We start from the raw sequence: 15,696 nt of genomic DNA on the forward strand, positions 1-15,696 counted from the left end.
CATAATGGAAAGATGGAAAGGCTTTCTCTACCTTACAATCAGTGAAATAATCTTCTACATTTTCTTTTAGTACTTTAGTGGTTTTATTTCTTTATGAATTTTTAATTGAAGTATAGTTGATGTACAATATAGTGATTCACAATCTTAAAGGTTATGCTCCATTTATAGTTATTATAAAATATTGGCTACATTCCCTGTGTTGAGCAACATATCCTTGTAGCTTATTTTATACATAATAATTTATTTCTTTATGATTTGCCAGCAGCGCTGGTGTGTTGCCTTTAACACTGCTGACAAAAAGACTGAAAAAAACCCCAAACCCAGAGAATTCCCTGGTGGTCCAGTAGTTAGGACTTTGCACTTACACTGTCCTGGCCCGGGTTCAATCCCTGGTTGGGGAACTAAGATCCCACAAGCCACAGGGCTCGGCCAGAACAAACAAACAAACAAAAACCCAGAATTTCATTCAAATTAGACTTGGATTCAAATCTCAGTTCTGACATACTTGTTTTGTGACTTTGGAAATGTTACTTAAAGCTTGTTTTTTCATCTGAAAAATGCGGATATGGCTATATCCCAGGTTACAGTAGGGATTAAATGACAAAGTATGTAAAGCACCTAGTAAATTTTTGACTCTCAATAAAAGTTCATTATTATTGGCATTACATCATTCTCCCAGCTTTGAATCCTTTGTCCCTAGAAGCTGACACCTTTCTCCTCTTCATTTATTCATGTTTTCATTCAACAAACTCATATTGTGCATCTGCTTTGTGCTTTCTTCTGTATTAAGGGCTGGTTAATACAGAATACAATATAATACAATACAAAGCTGAATAAGACACAGTTCGTGCCTCCAAAGAGTTCATAGTCAATGGGAAAAGGGAGAGACAAACAGATGAACAGATTGTAAAACAAAGCAATCAGTGGACAAAGATAATGGAGAATATCGTGAGTAGTAGTTAGGGAAGGCTTCCTGGAGGAGATGCTGTTCCAGAAGGGACTACGTTTGAGGGTCAGAGGTGAAAGAACAGCACCTGCAGAACTACAAGCAATTCCATGTGACTGGAACATCTTAAGTCAGCCAGGGTGGGGGAGGAGCCTGTGTAGGTCAGGTTGGAGAACTTGAACTTTATCCTGCAGGACAAATGGTAAAGAGTTCCTGAAGCATTTTAGCAGAGGTCAGATTTACATAGCTCACTGGGATGGAGTGCGGTGGAGAGATGGATTTGAGTGGCTGAGATTGGAACCTGGATGAACAGCAGTTGCAGTCATAGACATACGTGGGCAAATTAGATAAGCACTTAGGAGATACGGATTGTCTGGGTGGGGTGGGGTGGGAGGGAGAGGGAGAATAACAGCAGGTACCCAACAAATATTTGTTGAAAAGGTGGTTCACGGTATCTGACTTCAGTAGGTAGTGATGCTATTATCTGAAAAAGGATGGGAGGAACAGTTTTGGGGGGTGGGGGTGGAGAAAGTGAACTATTTCAGAGATGTGTTTGAAACAGTTTAGAAATGTGTATGGAACAACTGCCTGGAGACAGCCCTCAGGCAGGCGGCTCTAGGAGGGAGGGAGGGAAAGACTGAAGTTAGTCAAGAGACAGTTACAACCCTGTGAGCGGGTGAGATTAACGGGATAGGTAACCAGACAGGATCCCCCAAACCCACAATGTCAGGCGTGGTCTGAGCAAGGTTGCCAACGGTGGGTTTACGGCGGCAGGGGGCGCACTCGGACTCAGGGACGTGGAGCAGGAGGCTGCTGGGTCTCCCACAGCCCTGGGATGACAAGGCCAGCTCCCAGAGCGTGCCAGAGAGACCAAGCGGAATCTGCGGGAGACCGAAGGCCCTCCGAAGTTGTTGGCCTAGTGCCTTCGATGGGGGAGATCCTCCAAATGCAGCTGAACCTCCAGGGCCTAGGTTCCATCCCCCTGCCCTGGCAGTTCCTCGGGGCACGTCCAGGTCGCTGATCAGAGCAGGAGCCTGGAGCCCTCCCGACCACCCGCACTTTCCGGGAGACCTGACTTGTGCTTTGCAGTTTGGCGCTGCCCACCGCGTCAACCTGCAGGGAGAGCCCTAACCTGAAGGAGATGTCAGGGAATGGGGAGTAAGGGGGTGGAGGTGGTGCCGGGAAGTGGGAATGGGGTGGTCAACTCCAGCAGGGAGTACCAAGATGACCGGTCTGGGTGAAGGTCCCCGAGGGGACCAAGGAGAGAGGGAACGGGGTGGGGTCGGGGGGTCAGAGTCTGGATGCGGCACCTGAGGAAACAACGTTCTAGGAGGCAGACAAGCCCCAAACTCCCACTTGGGGACCCCGAGGGACACCTTCCAGGGACCGGGCAGATGGCACCCAGAAATGGGGTCGATGAATCAGGAGAGCAGGGAAGAGGCACACCATGCCTGGATAGAGAGAGGTCAGGGGAGCCAGAATGCGCAGACAGCGCCTGGATGAGGGTTATTAGGGGCAGGAGAGCGAGGATTCAGGGCACAAAGCCCAAGACAGACAGGATGGCAGCGTTGCGAGGGGAGGCAATGGAAGTGGCGGGAGCGGGACGACTCATGCGGCGCCAGAGCATCGGGCGTGGTGCCCAAGGCACAGGAGAAGTTGGGGAAGACGAAGCGGGCCGGAGGAGAGCGGAGTGCGGGAGCTAGGCTAGGTGAGCGAGGCGGACTGGCGTGCAACTAGGGGAAGTCCGAGGGAGCCGGAACGCCGAGCAGGGGACCCAATCCAGAGACAGGGCTTCGGGGCGAGGCTCTGGAGAGGCGATGGGGCAATGCCTCTGGGGGTTCCCGGCACGGCTGTGACTCCAGTTTAAAGCACCAGACCAAAAACACCGCCCAACGCAGGTCCCGGTGCACCCCCAGCTCCCTTGTTTGTCTCCTAGTCCGGCCGGAACCGGCTTCTGCTCGCAGCGGGGCGGGCGGGTGGCTGCTGATTGGATAAAGCCTGTTTCCAGCCCCCACTCAGCCAATCAGCGTGTGGCAGTGTTTTCATCTTGGGGTCGGAATAAAAGGGCTGGAATAAAAGGGGGGCAGAAAAGGCGCCGGCCGGGCCCGACACACAGCAGTAAGAACCGGGTGAGCTGGATCCGGGGGACCTGGGCCCCGGGCTTGGGTGCTGGGGGGCAGAAGGCGCACGAATAAGGGCGTAGGTTGAAGATGTAAAGAAGAGAGGAAAGGAGAAAGGAGAGAGACTGAATGGATGAGGAGCCTCCAAGAAAGAGTTGACGAATCGAGGAGGGAGCCGGGGGATGGAGGGACGGGGGTCCACTTCCATGGAAACGAGCTAATTGCCGAGGAAACGGCCCCCGATGGGGGTCGCGCGAGAGACTCGCGCCGCCGGTTTGAACCGGCTTCTCCTCTCCCATGCGGGGCTCGCGTGGCCGCAGCGCCTAGCGACCTAGACAGCGGCCAATGGCGCGGCAGTTCCTGTGCCGTCAGGCCAATGAGCGGGCCGTGGGCGGGCCGTTCTGGAACTCCGTGCGCTGATCTTGTGGTTCAGGGAGCCCGGTCTGGGAGAGGGTCTCCAGTGCCGGCGGGCGGGCGCCAGTGAGGGCCCTAGGGAGTGGCAGCCCTCAGGTATGCACCTGCCCAGGTATCCGGACCTCAGGCTGCCTCCCTTGCCAACCCCCAGGCTGTGTCAATCCTTCTGGGAGCCAGGACTAAGTCCACGTCCCTGAGCAGGCGTTAGTCCCTTCTTGTTTCCGTGCCTCAGTTTCCCTACGAGTGAGCCGAGGGAGAAGTCTCCCTGTCTGGCCGGGGCGGCTCTCCTGGAGCTGCGGGCAGGCGGACGAGCCAGCGGCGGAGAGGGTGGCCCAGGGCACGGGCAGGGCTGGGGCTTCCTTGCTGCGCGCACTTGCCTCCCGGGCCGCAGAGGGGTGACAAGCTCCACGCGCTGCGGCAGCGGCCCGGGTTGGCCGACCCGGCTGCATAGTGCCGGGCGCTGACGCCGAGGTCTGTGCGCAGGCGGCTGCAGAGCCGGAGCCGGAGCCCGAGCCGGAGCCGGGCCGCCGCGCCTCGCCTCGCCTCGCCATGGCGCCCACCCTGGCCACTGCCCATCGGCGCCGCTGGTGGATGGCCTGCACGGCCGTGCTGGAAAACCTCCTCTTCTCGGCAGTCCTCCTGGGCTGGGGCTCGCTGCTCATCATGCTCAAGTCGGAGGGTTTTTACTCCTACCTGTGTACTGAGCCAGGTGAGCCGGGTATTCGGACTCGGGGTGGTTCCTGGAGTGGGGGCTTTGGGAGAGGGGGGGGATGGCGGTGTAGACCCAGCCAGCAAGACCGCCTCACTGCGCAGCACCTCCTAGTTAGCAAAAGGCCCATTTGATCCTCACCCAGCTCACACACACCCACAGTGTGTGCTGGGTACACATCACTGTCCCTGTTTTGTGACTGAGGAAACTGAGTCTCAGATCTTCTGACTTGTCTGAGGCCGCACAGCTGTAGACTGTAATAGATCCAGAATCCCTAAGTCCAGGGTGTTCTTTCCACCACCTGGGAACATGACTGGACTCCTTTCCTCCCAGTGCCTGGCACATCACTTGCTTTGCAGTAAACATGTTGCTCTCTGACTGTAAGAAAGAGGAACTCTTGACTCAGTAGCTGGGGTGCAGCAGGAGAGAGGAAGTGGCTTGGCCTGCAGCCGGTGGAAGGTTCATCTAGAATCTAGATGTTTTTCTGTCAGGCTATCATGGAGTCTCTAAAGGGCTTTTCCGATACAATTTCTTGTCTATTTTTGCTGCTTTATGATTTTCCAAAGGGCATTTCCTCCCACAGGCTGTGAGAACATCTCAGTGGCCTTCTACCCCCATGGGGGTGGGGGGAGGAGAGAGGTAAGGAAGATATTTATGGAAAGGACACTAGGTCTGTCCTCTCCCTTTGCTACACACTGGTGTTGCTGAATGAAGGCCGAGGATGCTTGTCTACAAGAAATCTAACCCCCACCCCTGTGTTCACACCTGATGACCTTGTGAAAGGATTCTGAATGCTGAAGGTCAGTGGGGTTCAGCCAATCAGTGGGACGCAAGTGCCTCTCACCCACTACCCTGCTACCCACCTTCCTAGGCAACCTTGATAGGAAATGTTTTCCTCTGCTCGCTGTCCCCAGCAGTGACTACCTAAGGGTTGAACTCAGTAATGTCTCTCCCCAGTACTTTTGTCAGCAGCCCCTGCCCAAGTTCCTTTGGATGGAAATAGCCCAAATCTGACTCCCTGAATCACACCACTGGCATGCCTCTTTTAAAAATTTTTTTTTTATTTATTTATTTTTGGCTGCATTGGGTCTTCGTTGCTGCGTGCCGCTTTCTCTAGTTGCGGCGCGCGGGGGCTACTCTTCCTTGTGGTGCGGGCTTCTCATTGCGGTGGCTTCTCTTGTTGTGGAGCACGGGCTCTAGGCACGTGGGCTTCAGTAGTTGTGGCATGCGGGCTCAGTAGTTGTGGCTCGTGGGCTCTAGAGCACAGGCTCAGTAGTTGTGGCACAAGGGCTTAGTTGCTCCGCGGCATGTGGGATCTTCCCGGACCAGGGTTCGAACCCGTGTCCCCTGCATTGGCAGGTGGATTCTTAACCAGTGCGCTGCCAGGGAAGCCCAGCATGCCTTTTTTTTCTCTAGAGTTCTAACTTTGAGGGAAGAGAAAGCTTTGGACCAGCTCATGCTGCCTGTCAGCCCGTGTAGAACCCTCCCTGGTCTCCTCCTCTGATCTTCCTAGGAGATTCCTGAGCATTCCAAGTCACTAGGGAAGCTTCAGCTGGGAGAGGTTAAGGACAGGAGAAAGGGAGGGGATGCTGAGCCTGCCTGAGGGCAGAGAGTATATCATTTATAACCTTTAGCCTTTAGCCACTCAGAAATATTTCCTAATAACCTTAGGGTTCTTGGCAGACCTTTTCCCACATCAGCAAGAAATCTCGGGAGATGGGAGAGTCACTCAGACCTTGTTCCTTAAACAAGCTTTCTGCTTTGCCCGAGAGATGTTAGGAGATTAATGACTCTGGAAGGGAACAGATTGGAGTGTTAGGCGCCTCCTCTCCCTCCCTCTCTCCTCTCCTTGTAGTTCATGACCCTTCCTGCTTGCCTCTGATGGATTCTTTCAGGCTGCACTGAGGGGTTAAAACCAGAAGGAAACATCATCCCCAGATGAAGCTTGTAGCATCTCATCTAGACTGGAGGACTATCGTAGTCAATTTTTTTTTTTGACCTACTGTGGTATCAGAAGGTCTGATTCTAGCGTTTTCCCCCCCACATCGTCCACTGATTTAATTTATTTTATGGTCTTGGCAGCGCTGGGGCTGGTCACTTCATTCCTGCCTCAGCCTTGGCTTCTTCCTTCTTTGAAGTGGGAGGAGTCCCGGAGATTGTGCCTACGTAGTGCTGAGTTGGTGTTTAAGCCCTTGAGAGGCTTGCCTGGTCCCTCCTGTAAACCAAAGTGAAGGTGAAGGGTCAGGATTGTGGGTTGAACATCAACTTCTTATCCCGTGCCTTTGTTCCTGCCTCTGATTTTGGTTTTTCTGACTATCTGGCAAACCCGCTGACCCAGCATCCGTGGCGGGCAGGCCTGCTGATTCCACACAGCTTATCTCTCTGGCCTCCTTGCTCCTTGTTTCTTGGAGTTGGAGTAACCTGTTGCCTTTTGGGGCCAGGAGTCCCTGTGTCTTGCCTGGCTGGGTGTGCCCGGAGGATTTAGGATCAAGATTTCTGCTTAGGCCTAATATTTTCATGCTTGGGGGACGGCTGAAGTGCAGAGAAGCGGTTAGGCCGTTTATTACCTTTATTGACTTCAGCTTGTGAAAAGCTGACCAGCCTACAGCTGACTGAAAGGCAAATTTGTCAGCTTTTTGTGGCTTTTAGGACTGATGCTTTGGTTTGTTCTTGAAAGAAAATTTGCCTGAACCTGTTGAAAGGTTCTCAGAACGCTTTCTCGGGACTCCAGCCAGAATCCGGCCACAGACACGGTGTCCGGTTCCAGCATGTCGAGGTGGGAGACAGAAAGAAAGAGCTGGGTTTTCCATTTCCCCTCAGCTCTTTATCCCTGTCTCCCGGACAGTCAGGATGGATGACTGGGACTGGGGACCTGGGCCTGGCACTTGGCTTTGCCTCCCCACTGGAATGGACAGGAGACCGACTGGGTTCCCAGCCCCGGCTTTTCCAGAACTGTGTTCTTTTGGCGGCCGGATGGCCGCTGTCACCACCCACACCCAAACTCTTTCTTCATTTCCTCTGTCAACCGGTGGCCCACTTCGACAGGGTCAGCCCAGGGGCCTGGTGCTATCTGGTGTATCTGACCTATACATTCAGTAAACATTTTCTGAGGGGCTCTGCTGGGCGCAGAGCAATCCGGGCCCTCAGGGAGTCTGTAGTCTGCCAGCATCTAAGAGTCATCACACATAGGCCTACATGCTTCCAAGTGGTGGTCCGACCCCAGCAGAGAGCAGGGTGCCGGGGTGAGAGCCACCGTGGGGATCTGGTTCAACTTGGGTGGGTGGGGGCTCTGTGATATTTAGGCAGAAGCGTGGAGGGCCACAGGGGTGACTCAGGAGAGGAGCGGGCAGTGAGCCTCCGGGGTAAGCTGTGTTTTGAAAGAGAGGAGAGAAATGACAGGCGGGCAGGAGATTACTGGAGATCTGGGAAGGGGCCAGGGCCTGCAGGCCCCTGGGGAGACTGGATTTTATTCTCAAGGCAGGAAGAAGCCCCTGAGGCAGAAGAGATGGTCAGATTCACCTGTTAGCCTCTCATGAATTGTTGAGGGCTTGCCACACGCCAGGTGCTGGGTGGGGTGGGGGTCCTGAAGGTGGGAGACGTGGCCTCTGCCCGAGGAAGCCACGGTCCAGCCCAGCCATGGACCCCAAGGCAGACCCCAGTTCTGTGCTCTTGACCACCGCAGTTACTCTGCTTGTGGTGGCCGGGGGGTGGCACCCCTCACTGAAACAAAGCAGGAAGCTGGCCCCCAGGACCCTGAGAGAGCAGGGCCAGGCCCGGTCCCCACCAGGCCGGACCGAGGCTGCAGATGTGGACAGGAGATGGTCCGTGCCACTTGACGGCCCTCCCTTTTTATGGTCTCCTCGCACCCTCAAAGGCCACTGGTGGTAGCTTTTGAAAACCCATCGTTTCACATCGTGTGTGTGTGTGTGGCCACGCCGCGTGGCATATGCGGGATCTTAGTTCCCTGACCGGGGATCGAACCCCTGCCGCCTGCAGTGGAAGCTTGGGGAGTATTAACCACTGGACCACCACGGAAGTCCTTTCACTTTTTTGCTGCGAATAGGGCTGTTTTCACTCTCTCCCCCCAGTTTATTTTGGATTTTTTTTTTTTAACTCGGTACTTGGGGATCCAGGTTGGGCCCTTCAGCCTCGGGACGTGTCACAAAGGAGCTGGTGCCCTTGGCCCTCCCCACCCACCCTGCCTGCCTCCTTTCCATGACCTGATTTCCCTCCTCCACATCTGCTGGCCCTCCCTGGCTTCTTGGTGTCCCATTAAGGTCCTGTCCAGCTTGGTTGGCTTTCAGGGACCTCGTGGGAGCATCTTGGGGGCAGTCCCATTCTCACCAGGTGACATTAAGGGCCACCTGGCATTGCCCCGACACTGATAGCCTTGTGCGTCTTTCTTCCCTCAGCATCTTCTCTCTGAAAAGCCTCTAACCCAGGTGGTACAGCGTCAGCACAGCCTGAAGGTTAAAAGCAGGAGCTCTGAGGTCCGACCACCTGGATTCAAGTCCAGCTTCCCCATATACTGTCTATGAGACCTCGGGGAAGCGACTTACCTGCTCTGACACTCCTGGTATCTGGATGTGGAACATGGGGTGAGGGTGGGATGGCGCTCGGTGAGACAGGAACCACTAGCGCAGAGCACAGTGGCCAGCGCACGCCGGCACTCTGCCATCACAACGCGGGGGCTGGGCCCTGGCCTACCCGGCATGGTCCTCTGACTGTGTCCTGCCTCGGTTTGCTGTGTCTGAGGCTGACCTCTTACCTACATACCCCCTGCCAGACTGAGATGCTGCTTCCTGTTGCCGGATAGACTAAGGATTTGAGAGAGACAGGAGATCCTGGGGCAGAGACCACAGCAGGGCGTCCAGAGGCCTGCACTCTGGGGGTTGGGGGCGCAGCTCGGGTTTGCAGAGGCCTGCAACCCGGTGCCCCTTGCTCCCTTGAGCATCGTACGGTCAGCTCTTCTGGTTTGTTTCCCTGGGGTCAGGGGAGCCCCCTCCTTGATCCAGGGAGGTTAGGGGAGCCTCAGGGGGACCACTGCACCCTCTTTTCTCCCTTGCTTTCTCTGTAAGGATTTCGTGTGTGAGTTCTGTGAGTGGGGCCGAACAGGGCAGGCATTGTTCTCTCTTCCCTGCCCCGGGTCTCCTCCTAGGCAGCCTTACGCCTGTTCTCTGCACACTCCGGACACGCCAGTTCCTTGCCTGTCTTCTTGGTTCACCTTCCCTGGCTGGGCTGGGCTGGGCCGGAACGGGCCACTCTGGCCGCATCTGTAATAAGCCGGTGCAGGTGAGGCACAGAGCAGCCTGGACCGGGGTGAGGGCTGAGGTCTAGGCTGGGAGCAGAGGGGCACCCCAGGGGCTTGGCGCTTCCTGTGTGCTTATCTGTTTGGGTCTGTCTGGCCCACAGTGGCCCAGGTGGGAGCAGAGCGACGGAAGCAGCCTGGGTGTGACTGTGTTTGGGCATTACTGGATCTGTGATAATTCGTGTGGGCTGTTTACTGCCAACAAAGCTGCAGGCTCACAGAAGGTTTAGTTCCCTCTGGGGCGAGGGGCACTCTCGCACCGCTCCCTGGGCCGATGAGAGGCCCCCCGGGCGCCTCCACCCCCAGCTCATTTGTTGCTGGACATCACTGCCGGGAGCTGGGAGGGCAGAGGGCCAGGTGGCCCCGTTGGCAGGGATTTAAGAGAAGGTTGGTGGCCAAAAGTGTAAGGTCCCTGCTTCTGTTATAGCGGCTCTAGGATGAAAGATGGGAGAGACAGATTCCCTTCCCTCCACTCTAACTTCTCTCCCCCTGAGCCCCCCTGTCTAGTTTACAGGGTGACCAGATCTCTAAACAATTCAAGATGTTTTCGTCCCCATCTTCACTTAGAGCAAATCAGGGAGTCTGCCTTGCATATGTATGCTGCCTTGGGATTTCATCTTCTCTCTCTCTCGGGGAGTACAGTCATGGATTTAGGTCCAGCTGTGGTTCCTCTCTGGGGAAGCTGGGAGCAGAACACCCTTGCGCCTTTCCTCAGACCCCGTGCTGCCTCGCTTCCTCTGCTCCCCATCCGATCATGGCTCCCTGCTTGTAGCAGCAGATCCCACAGCACTCCCAGCCCGGAGTGATTTCGCGTCCTCTAGCGCTCTCACCAGCCAGCGATCCCAGGCCTGGGGTGCCCCTTCCCCCCCATCCACTCTGTCGCACCTCTTTGGTTCGCTTGCACCTGCACACTGACCTGGAGGTGGCCGTTGCTTTGCGGACACCCTGTCCTCCCGCTTTACATTCCAGTTCCTGTTGCTGCTGGCAGAGCTGACACCCGAAACCAGTGCCAACAGCAGCTCTGCTTTTCCAGAAGCGGCCTCGCTGTGGACAAGCAGCTCAGGCCTGCTGGCTAAGGCAGTGTGTGTGACGGTTCTGAGCTGGATCCTAATGGACTCAGATGACCCTGCTGGTCATGTGTTTTGGCTGCCAGCACGGTGGGGCATCTTTTGGAAAGCTGAGAGAAAGTGGTGGGGGGCGCTGAGAGTCTGGCTTGTTAGGTTTTGTGTCTTTGGCTTCGGGAGGTTAACATTGGGGCTATAATCTCCTTCGATCCCCTCTGTCTTCAAGTTGGTTCCATGTGTCCTGTTTCATTTCTTCTCTCTTGATCCTTTTGGCCAATGTGATCTGATGCCACTGTTTTCATTCATTCAGTAAACAACTACTGTGTACCAGGACCAAGGGGAGGTGCTGGAGACACAGGTGACTAGAACACAGTCCCTGTCCTTCAGGCCCCCCAGCCCAGGGGGAGACTAGATATGAATTCATGCTGTGGATGAATGGTCAGTTACAGAACTCTGCTCCCAGTTAGTGTGTCCAGCTGTGCTGCCAGCCATTACCCCCATTCCGAGCCAACGAGACGAGTAGTAATAGTAGTGATAACAACTTTTAGCTATTGTTTATTGAGCATTTTCTATGCCTATGTGAGCTCTAGAATGTTATCTGGATTTCTCTTTTATCTTCCTCAAAACTCTAGAAAGGTAGATGATTTTTTATATTATGCCCATTTTACGGATAAAGAAACTGAGGTAGAGATGAAATCACTTCTCCAAGGTTATACAAATAGGAAGTGGAGGAACCAAAATTGGAACCCAGAGGCCAGGTCCCTGCACCCCACCCTCAACGTGCCCCCTGCAGGGCCTGTTGGTCAGAGGCTGGCATATAGCATGATTCACCCAAGGTGCATCTTTTCCCGTAACCTTGGGTCACACCCGAGAGAGACCCGGGCAGGCCTTGCACACGTCAGATTTATAACCCTGGTGCCAGGGGGCCGCATTCAGGAGGCACGCAGTTATCTGAAGAGAGGTATTTCCTTGAGCCTCCCAGCGCGACCTCACCTCTCATCAGAGGCTGCTCCTCCCTCTGCGGGATTAGTCAGCATCTCTTAACTAGCAGTTCCCAAGATGAGAGGGTTCCTCCACCACATGGCGGCCTATCCTCTACCCTCCCACCCTCCGCTGCTGCAGCACTTTTTCCTCCGTCTTTTCGTTGTCTTGGTGCCAGGTGGACTTTGGAGGGTATCGTTAAGGACTGGGATTACAGCACAGGCGTGGCCACAGGGGACAGTGACATCATGACCCCAGCGAGAAGAAGAAAGGTGCACTTCCACAAGTGAAAGCAAATTACTCGGGACTTTTCTTTTTTTTAACGAAACAAAACAAAAACCCTTCCCAAGGGCTTCCATGACACAGTGTATGTGGTGGTTGATGCTGTGAGAACATCGGGGAGGATTGAGCACAGGGGCTGTGTGTTTGAGAAATCTGCCGTACTGGGCAGTAAAGGAGGCCTACTCACCCCTCCCCTCGGTTGACCAAGGGCAGCGCAGTGAGACCAGCAGCTTGTCCTTCCCAGGTGGTCTAGGGTCGGCCTCCTGTATACTGGCTGCAGACTGTTTCCATGGACGGAGCTGCAGAGAAGGTTCTAGCCAGCCTGGGGTCCCACTCACAGCCCGGGCTGGGTCCCGAGGCCTACTCTTCTAGGTGTCGGTTACTCTAGAATGGGAATCCCAACCTGGGGCTCGTGGGTGCTGCCGGGGATGCCTGAAGGCCCTGAAACTGTGGGCAAGACTTTGCGCATTTTCTAAAGAGCAGGAGTGGAGCTTCCTTTATTGGATTCTCGAAAGCATCTGTGACCCCCACACAGAAGTGAAGAATCTCTGCATTATCGCTCCAGGGAGCTTGGGCCAGATAGACATGCCAGCCTGCTGGGGGGTAGCCAGATTCAGCCCTGGCATTCCCAGTGGGCTGACTCCGGGTGGGCACCCGCCCCTCTGATCTTTGGAGATCGCTGCCACGACCCTGTGGTCAGGTTTCCCTCCCTCTACACACAGAGAATGTCACCAATGGCACAGTGGGGGGCACAGCAGAGCCGGAGCACGAGGAGGTGAGCCGAATGAATGGCTGGCTCAGCTGCAAGGCCCAGGATGAGATGCTAAACTTGGCCTTCACCGTGGGCTCCTTCCTGCTCAGTGCCATCACCCTGCCTCTGGGCATCGTCATGGACAAGTACGGCCCAAGGAAGCTCAGGCTGCTGGGCAGGTCAGTTCTAGGGGTGGGGGTGGGCAGGTGGGATCCCTGGGCTGAGATTCCCCACTGTGGGTAATCCTGGTACCTGCTCTCAGGTGCACTGTGGAGCTCCCTAAATGCCTGCCCAGGACGGGCTTCCTACCCCACGTGCAACCAAATCAATAGCTACTGTGACCCTTGCATTGTGCCGATCTGCATGAATGTCACAGGACTCAGGCCTGCCTGGGCGGGCCTGGAATCGCTTGTCATTAAGAACACTGGTTTTTGGGGCTTCCCTAGTGGCGCGGTGGTTGAGAGTCCGCCTGCCGATGCAGGGGACGCGGGTTCGTGCCCCGGTCCGGGAAGATCCCACATGCCGCGGAGCGGCTGGGCCCGTGAGCCATGGCCGCTGAGCCTGCGCGGTCCAGAGCCTGTGCTCCGCAACGGGAGAGGCCACAGCAGTGAGAGGCCCGCGTACTGCAAAACAGACAAACAAAAAAAGAATGATATATGTGTATATCATTGACAACTCTATGTGCTTATATTAGAGGTATGTATTCAAACTCTTTCATCTCATGGAGGTGTAAGGTCAGAAAGACTGGAAACCAGTGTTCTTTTTTTTTTTTTTTTTGCGGTATGCGGGCCTCTCACTGCTGTGGCCTCTCCCATTGCGGAGCGCAGGCTCAGCGGCCATGGCTCGCGGGCCCAGCCGCTCCGCGGCATGTGGGATCTTCCCGGACCGGGGCACAAACCCACGTCCCCCGCATGGGCAGGCGGACTCTCAACCACTGCGCCACCAGGGAAGCCCCCATGTATATCATTCTTAATGTTCTATGTGCTTTATTTTTTTCTTCCAATTCAGTTGAGGTAGTAATTGATGTACAGCCTTGTATAAGACTGAGGTGCAGCATAATGATCAGACTCACATACCTCATGAAATGATGACCGCAGTAAGTTCAGGGAACATCCATCATCTCATATGGTGTTTTATGTGCCTTATGATACATATACAAAAAATACAAATTAAAGTGGCTGAGATTTAAAATTATAAAATTTCTAAAATTATAAAATTGTAAAATAGTATTTCCCTACCTCTGGTACCTTAGTGGGTCATCTTATGTACCTCCTGGGATGTGTTCCTGGGCTGTAAAGCTCCAGATTGCCAGTCTCAGGGTCAGTCCACCAAGCAGCTGGCCCTCTCTGGCCAAGGTACTCCCCAAGCCAGTCCCATTGGAAATGAGCATCGTGCAGGACAGTGGTGTGCAATGAGCGAGGCCTGTAGCCCTGAAGGAAATGCGTGGGGGACCAGTTTCATTCATTCTTTGGAGCTTAAGCAGACTTGGTCCCAGGTTAGAGCCAGGCAGAGGGGATTTGGAAGCTGCCATTCATCGCCCCTTGCCCGGTGGGGTTCTGTCCATCCCCTTTTGCTGAGCGGGCATGGGAGCCTGGGGAGTGGATTGTGTCCTCTCTCGCTTCACAGCCTTGGCCCTCTCCAGTCTGGGGAATGGAGGGGGCAGTGCAGCGGGGTGTTTACCAGACCTGGCTTTGGGGCTTGAATTCCAGCTTAGCCACCTGCTAGCTAGGAGACTTTGGAGAATTTAGTTTTTGTGTTTGTTTTTTTCCAAGTATTTGAATACCTGTTTTTTAAAAAATTTATTTTATTGAAGTATAGTTCATTTACAATGTTGTGCTAATTTCTACTGTACTGTACAGCAAACCGATTCAGTTATACATATATATACATTCTTTTTCATATTCTTTTCCATTATGGTTTATCACAGGATATTGAATATAGTTCCCTGTGCTGTATAGTAGGACCTCGTTGTCTTGTTTTTGTTTTTCGAGTTTTATTTTTCTCATCAGTAAAATGGAGCCAGTTATACTCTGTAGAATTGTTAAATTAAATGAAAGAATGTACGTAAATTTTCTGAAAGCATCTGGCACATAACCAGTACCTCCAAATAAGCAATATTAACAATAACAGTAATAACAGTGTACTGTTTCTGTTTCTTTTTAGTGCCTGCTTTGCTGTCTCCTGCTTGTTGATTGCATATGGAGCAAGTAACCCAAACTGTGAGTAAGCTTTTCCTCTACCCTTTTGTCAGGGACCGGGGAGAGAGTGCCCAGAGGTGCCTGTAGGCCCACCTGCTCTAGAAAGCTGGGCCAGGCCTGCTGCTCACTGCTCACATTAGAGGGACACCTGTTAGGCCTTTACCCAGTGACTTATCTCTGATGGGTGGCTGGGTAACCAAATAATGGCCCCAGACAGAGGTCTGAGAGAAGCTCCCAGGGGGTGAGAAACACCCGTCTCATTGCCAAGCCAGGCCATTCCCCCATGGCCTCATTGATGCCAACTGGAGAACTAGGCCAGCTGCAGGGGTGTGTGTGGAGGTCATGAGCTGAGCCCCTTGGGGCAGCCCAGGCCAGCACTTTAAAAATAACTTAGAAGCTGCCTGGTCCCTAACCCTGTTCAGGTGGAACTGATGCTGCAGGGACTTTTAGAACAAACACCAAAATAGGATTTGAGTTTCACCCAAATCTTATCCAGGCTCCTCTCCTGATTCTTGGGTACCTGTACTTTGGGTTTCAGTGAAGCAGCTTCTCTAGGCCTCTCCCTTGCTGCTAAGGTTAGTGGAAAAAGGAGGACGGGGGTGCAGCTTTTGCAAGAGCCCAAGCTCCGTAAAATAGGCGAGAGGAGGATGAGGCAGAGGCTGGGCCAGCTCCCCAGGTGTCCGGCACTAACGCCTGATGGCTTGTCAGGCGCTCAGCTGCGTTTGTTCGGGGCCGGCTCCTTACCCAGCACTGGTCCCTGAAGCTCAGCCGTGGTTCCCTGCTTAGGAGCTTTTCTGCTTCATTCCAGCGCTCTCCGTGCTCATCTTCATCGCCCTGGCTCTGAATGGCTTTGGTGGGATGTGCATGACATTCACCTCATTAACAGTAAGTACCAATTTTTTTAGGAAGATCTCTAGTTCGGT

The 15,696-nt window shown here is 54.0% G+C and overlaps 1 protein-coding gene across 4 annotated transcripts in view; it reads left to right on the forward strand.

The window, feature by feature from the left end:
* The first annotated feature begins 3,011 nt into the window (after window positions 1-3,011).
* The window catches only part of SLC43A2 (solute carrier family 43 member 2), a 41,428-nt gene continuing 28,743 nt past the window's right edge, over window positions 3,012-15,696 (forward strand). For 2 of the 4 annotated variants that reach the window (XM_079904818.1, XM_079904820.1), the window contains exons 1-5: window positions 3,491-3,576; window positions 3,964-4,189; window positions 12,547-12,754; window positions 14,739-14,794; window positions 15,582-15,658. In XM_079904818.1, coding sequence (XP_079760944.1) covers window positions 4,030-4,189; window positions 12,547-12,754; window positions 14,739-14,794; window positions 15,582-15,658 — 501 coding nt within the window. In that variant the 5' untranslated portion in view covers window positions 3,491-3,576; window positions 3,964-4,029. Of the gene's footprint in view, window positions 3,076-3,490; window positions 3,577-3,963; window positions 4,190-12,546; window positions 12,755-14,738; window positions 14,795-15,581; window positions 15,659-15,696 lie in introns of those variants that run through there. The other 2 variants (XM_079904819.1, XM_079904821.1) reach the window with 2 other exon arrangements.

Source organism: Stenella coeruleoalba (assembly GCF_951394435.1).
Source record: "Stenella coeruleoalba genome assembly, chromosome: 19".
In the NCBI taxonomy this organism is placed as follows: Eukaryota; Metazoa; Chordata; class Mammalia; order Artiodactyla; family Delphinidae; genus Stenella; species Stenella coeruleoalba.